The sequence below is a fragment of the Equus quagga genome, chromosome 8 (assembly GCF_021613505.1).
Source record: "Equus quagga isolate Etosha38 chromosome 8, UCLA_HA_Equagga_1.0, whole genome shotgun sequence".
In the NCBI taxonomy this organism is placed as follows: Eukaryota; Metazoa; Chordata; class Mammalia; order Perissodactyla; family Equidae; genus Equus; species Equus quagga.
The window spans coordinates 65,865,054-65,875,179 of NC_060274.1; the positions used below are offsets into that span (position 1 = coordinate 65,865,054).

The 10,126-nt window shown below is 39.0% G+C and overlaps 1 protein-coding gene across 1 annotated transcript; it reads left to right on the forward strand.

Annotated features, from left to right (window-relative positions):
• The first annotated feature begins 9,391 nt into the window (after nt 1-9,391).
• Nucleotides 9,392-10,126, forward strand: LOC124243313 (nascent polypeptide-associated complex subunit alpha-like). Its single transcript, XM_046668930.1, is given in 1 exon segment — nt 9,392-10,126. A coding segment is annotated over 1 exon segment (735 nt).

Genomic DNA, 10,126 nt, shown 5'->3' on the forward strand with positions numbered 1-10,126 from the left:
AGAAGCAAAACTAGTCAAATTTCATGATCTTTATTTCCTCCCTCAACTCTTTCCTGACCCACAAAAGTGTTCTTCTTGTCTCTAGTGCCTCTCCACATTTTATATTGGGTACAAATTCCAGTTTTCTTGTAGAACTGGACTTCTGGTTCTTTTGACCTCTGGAAATTTCTTTCTATTCTGTTTCTGTACACCACCTTCACCTTCCATCTAGATTTTTCAGGCTTGAACTATAAAGTGTTACCTCCCTGCTCATCAGCCTCCACCTTCTACCCTCAACCCCTACCCCTGCCATTTTCCCCCATCATCTGTATCCTTGACAAAAGTCTAATGTGTAAGTGGATAGGTAATATTATCTTGATTGACAATGCTCTAATACATATATTAAATGGTTGAAGCAGAGCAGGGAGAGAGACAAAATGCTACCCTGTTTCTTATGAGAAAGATCAGACTCCTCTTCTCAGGCAGGAAGTAGAAAGATGCATGTAACGACAGATATTTAGAAGGGAAGGAAAATAAAGATCTTGTGGGTCTGCTAGCCTAGATCCACTCAGTAAAAGAGAAGGGAAGTCCAGCTCGAAGTAGAGGCAAACTTGACTCTAAATTGGTTCTAAAGGATGGACATATACAAGCAACTCATTCTAGAGACAAAAGATGAAACAGAGGGCACATGTCCACGAACACATCCAAAGATGTGAAGCAGCTACAGAATTGTATCAGAGAAACGAGTCCCCAGGAACAATATTAACAGATGACAGAGGGAAAGCAGAACTCCTCCCTTCTGTTTGGGCAGAACTGACCTCACATACAAACACGGCACTAATCAGCAGAAGTAATTAGTATTGAGAGAAAAATAATGAGCCATAATATAAAATCAACTTAAATACAGTTTAGGTAATTGTAAGGCTAGGACAATATAATGGACATTAACTTCCACTTTTATAATAATTTAATCATTATTGACTATTTTTGTACTGACAGGTATTTTGTACAAACAGCAGTATAATGGATTGAGAGTCTGAATTATTTGCAAGTAGACTATTAGTCGAGAGGAGTCAGAACTAGAGTTGTGTTGACATGCAGCCACCCTCAACAGAGAATTTCCAGAAATAGTTCCTTCTATTTTTGGAGGGTCATCTTAATCCATAGTCTTATGAGGCTTTAAACACTGAAAAAAACCCTTAGAAGTCACTTAGTCCAACTCCTTTACTTTAGAGATAATTACCCCTTGGATGAAAATCACTTGTGCACATTTCAGTATAGAAATCTTTACAGTGAACAGCTTTGTTTGCTAACAATATTTGATACTAGGGGACTAAAAATTTGGCAACACACGGAAATACTTGTTGAAAAAATATTTCCTTTTAAAATTTTTGGTCAATCCACTTATTATCATTATTATATTTATTTATAAAATAGCAACCATTTACTGAGTACTTGTAATATGGTAGGCCTTTGTAAATATCCTCTCATTTAACCAACACAATCACTCTAAAAAATTGGGCATGATTATCGCCCTTTTACAGGTGAGGACCGTGAGGCTTAGAAAGTAGCTAGTAACAGAGCCAGGATTAGAACACATTTTATCTAATACCTACTATTGTATCAGGTTGTATCACCATGCAAACATTTTAAAAAGGATAAGCAGATAGGAAAACATGAATACTTTCTATACTTTTTCTAGCATGTAACCCTTCAAGTCTCCTTAAAACATGTATACAAGTACAGATCCTATTGAGGTTTACTCTGAGGCAAAGACGGTCATAATGAGGTGATAAAGAGGACCGACATACTAAAAGTATTTCAAAATTTTACCTCTGATTAAATGTAAAAAATCCAAAAGCTTCAGTAATTGTCCAAATTACCATGGAACAGCATGGTGAAATGATTATGGGCTCATTTGCGGGCAGAGAACAAGTCTGATAGGTTGCACTGGGTCTATTTCTCTTCATTTCTCATGTGGAGCATTGATGTTAATGAATGAAGAGCTAACTCTAAGTAGGCAGAAGTCACTCAAAATTATGTCACCTATTGACTGTACACACTTTAAAAGGAACTTGGATTTCAAAGGGCTTAAGAAATAGCTCTTCTCTTGCTTTAGGATTTGTCATAGGCTGGGTTCCCCAGAAAACAGACTCTGAAACAGAGATCAGCATGCATAAAGTTTATTAGGGAGTGCTTTTGAGATCAATGCCTGTAAAAGGGAAGAGAAGAAAGCAGGATAGACAGAGGGAAGTTGAGCTATGACGTAGTCTTAACAAGGGCCTTAGTCAACCACATGGGGAACTCTGATGCTGGAATGGCCCTAGAGCGTATCACAGATTGGTGTTGGGAGGCTGGGTTTTCATACCCTTGTATTGATCACTTATTGGATGTGGGTACCCCTAAAGGAGGCATGACCTTGAGCTGAGTCACCTTCACCTGAGGCAGCTCCCTGAGAGAGCTGGCAGCCGAGGGTTGTCTGCTGGCAGCACTCTCAATAGCTGGGGGAATATATCTTTCAGTCCTGAAGAAGGATCAGAACAATGCATCACAGTGTCCACCTCAGTTTGCCGCCTTTGATCACATACATGTACACTATCATTTGAATTAAGATGTATGGGGCGAATCATCATAAAATGATGCCCCAAACTGGTGATGATTAACCTTGCCTGTCAACTTTTTGGGGCACTTAGGTGTTTCTTTTAGATCTGAGACCCTCAGTAGAAGGACCAAACAGTGTCTGGGAAGTTAGAACTTAAAGAGTCAGGCTGGTGTTTTTCTGTAAGCAGGACAAGAAATCACAATAACCAGTGAGAGAAGACGGCAAGGTAACTGAAAGAGAGAAGCCACGTTAGGAAGGAGCTCAGACCAGGTTGTGCCCACCCATCAGTATAAGAGAGTGGTGATCCTTGTACAAGCAGGTCCGGGACTAAATAAACTCTTTTATGAGCCCGATTTAGTCAAAATGCCATAGTTTGCTGACAGTCGATTTAAAAGATTAGCATTAAAAACATGGGTTCAGGAATCTGGTTGGTTTCATTTGCATTTAGCACAACAAGATTTCTATCTGTGTGACCTGGGGCAAGATTATAAAGCTCAATATCCTCATCTATTAAATGGATGTAATAATGGTACATCTCTCACAGGGTTGTTAAGAGTAGGTGATAGTTCAAGTTAAGCGTTGAGCAGGTTGTCTGGCACTTATCAGGTATTCAGTAAGCAAATTTTGGAATTGTTATTGTTGTTATATTTATTATCACATTAAGATAATTGAATATTTTCTGTCAAAGCCACTATTAGCCTAAATTTTGGAGGCAGGAGAATAAGAGAATAGTTCATGTGAGTTGTTAAAATTTTAAAACAACAATCAAGGAGAAAGTTGTACAGAGATTCTTTGGACTATTCTTGCAAGTTTCCTGTAAAGTCTGAAATCATGTCAAAATAATAATCGAAAAGAAAAAAACAAAGCTCTTTGACTTACTTTGCTGGTATTATTTGGGATAGAAGCATGCATCCAGGAGCCTTGACTATTTTTATGCTACTTGGTTTTATGTAATTATAAAACCTTTATAGAGCTTCTTAACTTGTCCTTTAATTTTTGTGAAAACATCGCTCTATTTCAGCCATGCTATGAAAATAAGAAAAAGAGTTTGTGACCATACTTGGATTAGAGAGAAAAGGGGAACACCATATCCCCAGGGTACAGAGGAGATTCAAGCAGGGGAAATTAAAGTGAGAAAGGTTTAAGAAGAGGTTAAAAATGCAGGAAGAAAGAGTCCAGGAAGGCATGTACTGCTGTATTTATTCTCGTTTCCTTCTTGGAGTCACTTCTCTCCTGGAGAAAAATAAATGAATATTTATAAGCACCTACTGTGTGCCAGGCACAGTACTAGGTGCTTTCACATGTTATTTACTAACAATAATCCTGTGGAAAAAAAATTATTGCCATTTTAGAATAAGAAAAACTGAGACTCAGAATAATTAAGTTTCCTAAGACCACACAGTAAGTGATGGAGCTAGGGAGAGAGTGTAGCATGGGTTAGGGTCAGAAACAATCGGGTTAAATGTCCATCAGCAGTGACTGGCTACAAAAGTCATGGTATCACTCTTATAATGGAATAATACTCAGCCATAAAAAGGAATGAACTATTGATAAAAACAACTATTGTTAAACACAACAACATGGTTTAATTTCAAAGTAATTATGTTGAATGAAAAAAAAGCAGCACACATTGTATGATTCCATTTATATAACTCTAGAACATGCAAACTAATCCATAGTGACAGAAAGCAGACCAGTGGTTGCTTGGACGTGGAGTAGGGTGGGTAGTGGCAAGAGAAAACTTTTGGGGTGAAAGATATGTTCACTATCTTGATTGTGGTGATGGTTTCATGGGCATATACATATGTCAAAACATCATATTATATAATTTATGTATGTATAGTTATTTCACATCTATTACATCTCAATAAAGCAGTTTTTTAAAAAAACTGGGTTGGAATTCCTGTTATTCTACTTACAAGTGCTTAATCTCTGAGACTAGTTTCTTTGTCAGTTAATAGGGTTGATAACACCTCCTCAGATGGTTGGTGCGAGGATTAAAAGAAATCAGTGAGTTAAGTGTGTAGCATAGAGTCTCATATAATAGTTGTAAGCAGCCGAAGTCGTATAAGAAGTCCTAGAGTCTGAGTTCTTCCTTCTTAGAGCTTTCTGCACTTTCATTAATGTTAGTCATTGCTATTCTTATTTATAGCTATAATCCAAACATACCAATCTTACTCCAAAGCCCAAGATCTTTCCACTAAACTGTGACAAATTTTATGATTTGAGTTAAGGGAGATCATCCTCCAATGAGGGAGCAGGTCCAAGTCTTCTGCATCACAGCCATTTTGTCCTAGAGCCCACAGTTTGCCAAAGTTGTGGTTATTGTACTCTTATGCTCCAGAATTTCTATTTAGTTCTTTTCTATTTTTTTCTCTTTATTGATATTCTCATTTTGTTCATACATTCTTTTTCTTTAATTCTTTGACCATGTTTTCCAGTAGTTCTTTGAGCATATTTAAGACAGTTGTTCTAAAATCTTTGTCTAGTAATTCCAATGTCTGGACTTCCTCAGAGATGGTTTCTACCAATTTATTTTGTTCCTTTCAATGAGTCATACTTTCTTGTTTCTTTGTATGCCTTGTAATTTTCTTTTGATAAAAAACTGGACATTTGACTATTAGAACGTGGTAACCAGAAGTCAGATTCTCCTCTTTTTACAGGGTTTGCTATTCTTCGGTTGTTGAAGGCTGCAGCAGTTTATTTAATGTCTTCCCCAAACTATTATTGCAAAGACTGTATTCCCTGTTGGTGTGGTCATTGAAGTCTATTTCTTAGCTTGTGTCCAGCCAACGTTTGGATAGAAATTTCCTTGAATGCTAGGAACCTCCCAGTCTTTGCAAACTGGCCCTGAGCCAAGGCCCTCCTTCAACCTACCAGGCTTGCACTGTGCCAAGGGCTCAGCCCAAGGTGAAAGCCTAGGGTCTTCTCAGGTGTTTTGTGAGCATGTGTCTTTCCCTGGGTATGTACATGACTTTCTAAATTCCTCTGTATACACGGTTGCCTGTGAATGTTCTAATTTCCCAAAGAAATTCTTCCCAGCTTTTGCCTTAGGCAGTCTATTGTATGTTTCAACCATAACCTCTGCCCCAGGTGTCTGAGGGTTAATTTAGTTTGCCGTGTTTTCAAGCTTTTTCATCTGAGTTCTGAGATAGGCAAAACAGAGAACACCTTGCGTCAGTCCTCCAGGTCACCCCCTGTATTAGTCTGCTTGGAATAACATAACAAAATACCACAGCCTGGATCGCTTAGACAACAGAAATGTATTTCTCACAGTTCTGGAGGATAGAAAGTCCAAAATCAAGGTTCCACCCAGTTCGGTTTCTGGTGAAGATTCTTTTCCTGCTTTGCAGACAGCTGCCTTTTCACTGTGTCCTCACATGATGGAGAGAGACAGCTCTGAAGTCTCTTCTTCTTATAAGGGCACTAGCCCTATCAGATGAGGGTCTTACCCTTATGACTTCATTTAACTTTTATCACCTCTTCATAGACTCTGCAGTCACATTGGGGGTTAGGGCTTCAACATATGAATTCTGGAGAACACAATTCAGTCCATAGCACCCCTAGACAGAACAGAATAGACATCACAATAATCTGTGAACAAGGTCAGTTTTGCTCTCTCCAGAACCGGGAACAGTCTCACACTGGGAACACACAGGCTGCTGCCACTTTAAGATTGCTACCTCTTTCAGACTGCTGCCTCTTTATGACTACAGCAGCTTTATGACTACTTCTGCTTTAAGACTGCTTTAAGACTTCTGCTTTAAGCCACTTTAAGGCTACTGACATTATAAGACTGTCCCCATGCAGGAAAGGGGGTAGGGGAAAGACAAGTAAAATCACCACAAAATCTTCCTACTGTCTGGAAGTGCCTTTTTCCTGAGTCAGTGCTCACTTGTTGGTGCAAACTTTTAACTGTTCCAGAGTTCTCACAAAACTGGTTCTGACAGGGGCGGACCCTGTGGCCAAGTGGTTAAAGTTCCTGCCTGTTCCACTTTGGCAGCCCAGGTTTACCAGTTCAGATCCTGAGCTCAGACCTACTCCACTCATCAGCCATGCTGTGGAGGCATCCCACATACAAAATATAGGAGGACTGGCACAGATGTTAGCTCAGAGCTAATCCTCCTCAAGCAAAAGGAGAGGAACATTGGCAAGGGATGTTAGCTCAGGGCAAATCTTCCTCACCAAAAAAAAAAAAACCTGGTTCTGACAGTTTCTGCTTGTTTTTTAATGTTTCTGAGGGAAAATGAGGGCTTGGAGCTTCCTACTCTGCCATTTTGCTCTCTTTACTCAAAAGACTAAGTTTTGTATGCTTTTCATAAGCCTTAGGCTGTTCCTCAGACCAAAGCTTTCAAAATGCTTTTTACTTCTTATAAATGAAAAGAACTATTTAGATCTCTCTTAAATGAAATGATGAAACACATTTGTAAAGAATGGAAAAGTTATCCATTCAAACTAACTTAAAAGAAAAGTGTAATTTAGTATAAGAATACAGTGCAGGGATTCATGGAACTTAAGAGCAGTCAGGCCATTTGCGGGACAGAGGCCATGGGAAATCCGTGAGAAGCAAAAAAGTGACTCTCTCCCCTTTCTTTCTCTCTCTTTCAGGGAGCATCATAACTCTGGGCCGTTACTCTTCTCAGATAGTCTGCTTGATTTCTCTCTCTCCCTGCAGAGCAGGTACCCCTTATCTTGGGTTTACATGTTTGGGCTACAAGCTCATGTTTGGCTTACAGCTTCAATGTTCAACACAAAGCAGCTAAGACTTCTCTCCAAATTCCAAATTTCTGGAAGAGAAAATTTGATTGATTCAGATGGCTTCAAGGATCAAACTCTATCCAATCATCTATGACCAAGAAGGGAGAAAGGTCTCTCATATAAAGATGGCTATGGGAACTCAACCTATAGATGGGAACCAGAGGAAAAGGGATGCTTCTCAATGAACGAGGAAGAGGGTGCTTCTCAATGGATGATGGACAGAAACCCGACAAAATATCTACCACAATCCATTTTTAGATTTAAATACATTTAAATATAACTTAAAGAAGACGAAAAAATGTGTCGCATTAGGCAGCTAAAATTTGTACGTCAGTTAGCTCTTTAAGTAACAGAGGTAGCATACACATTTATAAATAATTTACTGCTTAGGGACTTTAAACTAAAGCCAGCTTCACCTATTTCATTCACAACAAATGTTTTCTACTTGTGTTGAACCACCAGGGAGAACAATTAAGGAATATTCTGATTCTTCTTCCAGGGAACTAGAGGAACACAGAGTAATTCCAGGGAGCCCAAGCTTATACGTTGAGAATATTTCTCTAGATGACACAAGTTCCTCAGTGCACACGTGGCAGTCTCTGCTTTCAAACTGATATGTTGTGAGTCATGCTGAGTCCTCTTCCCTTGAGGTTAAAAGCATTTCCTAAACTTTGTTTTTTTCTTTATCTCCTCTTCTGCTCCATTCTCCACCTTTAACCCCTTCATGTGTCAGTCAATTTAGAAAATAACACTAGCCTTTCCAACTGTCTCAAAATCTTGGTAGATTTTGTGAAGATGTAGCTGCAAGGAATAAAAACTATTTGGAAGATGCTCTCTTAGTTTCCACAGGGCAAAATTCTTTATCCCGGCAGGTATTTTCAATATGAGATGAGAAGCTCTGTTGAAAAGCACACTATCGCTGGAAAAGGAAGCTCTGTCCCTTGTTTTCTAGGGTTGTCTTCTTCCTACTCAAGTTAATAAAGTTGGTAGGTAGTAGGAGTCATCTACAACCACAAATAATCTGAAGTCTAGTTAAGCCAGTAGATTCAACTGATTTGGAGTTGCAGCTGAATAGCAGAAAGCAAGAAAGCACAACAATAAAACAATACCAGGGAGTTTGGATAATTCATCCACCACATAATTAAGACTGGAATCTTACACTGAGGTTCTATCTTACTCATCCTCATACACTCACCTCTGGAGTTAGCCATACTACCAAACTGTGCACAGTCGATAATTGCATAATCTCTACCTCTGATGCTCCACTGTACAAAGCCTTCCCCTGTGTGCCCAACTCCTCCTTCTGAAAAGGAAAGACATGCATTCTACCAATTATTTCCTTGCTGTTGGGTGTAATTGTGCTCTAAAATAAACTCTTACTCTCAGACCAAATTATTGGTTAAATGAATGTTTATTACTAAGTACATTTAACTATCACTGTTACCATAAAGAGGGGCACACACCCAACCACAATCGTAAATTAATCCATGAAAAGAAAAAGGAGCCAGTCATAATTATGTATTCTTTTCAAAGTGCAATAAATTTTCAGCAGGCTAATAAAATGAGATCTGACATATAATAACCTATCATTCTGCCATATTCTTAAATCTTAACTGCTTACAATGAATGATGCTAATATTTTACAAAGGTACACAGTACAGTCAGTAATAAGTTATCATCTCTGGAAAGAAAAGTCTTCGCGGTGTACTCACCTAAAATATTTAATGCATAATTGCTTAAAAATAAAATAGGATAGACTTCATGAACCTAATGTAATTAAAAGAATGTTAATGCTTTACAATTACATTGTCACACATAATTTCATTGACCACCTTTTGAGGCAGGTTGGGATTATTTTCCCTAATCTATGGATAGGGAAATTGAGATTTAAAGGGTTTAGGTGACTTGCCATGGGCCACTCAGCTAATCAGTGATAAAACTGGGAGCATTATTCAAGTCTCAAAGGTCCCATTGCTCTATTCACTACATGTTTCTTCCAGGATTGTTGATGTTAGGATCTCAGCAAGATTCACAACTGATCTCTCCATGATCATGTCAGAAAACCCTTATATAACACAGGTGTCAGAGATCAAAGATAATACCATCATTGGCTGTTACCCTTTAAAGCGAAAAAGACAGGTTCTGCATTTTTTGCACAAAATGGAAGCCACAGAAACCGTTCCTGCTATAGAGCAAGAGTTGCCACAGACCCAGGCTGAGACAGGGTCCGGAACAGAATCTGACAGTGATGAATCAGTATCCGAGCTTGAGGAGCAGGATTCCACACAAGCAGCCGACCTAGCAGCAGCAGCTGGAAACCATGAACAACCAGTCAGTAAGGCAAAATAAAGCCGGAGTGAAAAGAAGGCCCAGAAGGCTATGTCCAAACCGGGTCTTCGACAGGTTACAGGGGTTATTAGAGTCACTATCTGGAAACCGAAGCAAATCTTCTTAGTCATCACAAAACCAGATGTCTACAAGAGTCCAGCTTCAGGTACCTACATAGTTTTGGGAGAAGCCAAGATCGAGGTTTTATCTCAGCAAGCGCAGCTGGCAGCTGCCGAGAAATTCAAAGTTCAAGGTGAAGTGTCTCCAACGTTCAAGAAAACACAGACTCCAGCTGCACAAGAGGAGAGTGAAAAGGAAGAAGCTGATGAAACAGATGTGGAAGTTAAGGATATAGAATTGGTCATGTCACAAGCAAATTTGTCAAGAGCAAAGGCAGTCTGAGCCCTGAAGAACAACAGTAACGATATTGTAAATGCTATTCTGGAATTAACAATGTAA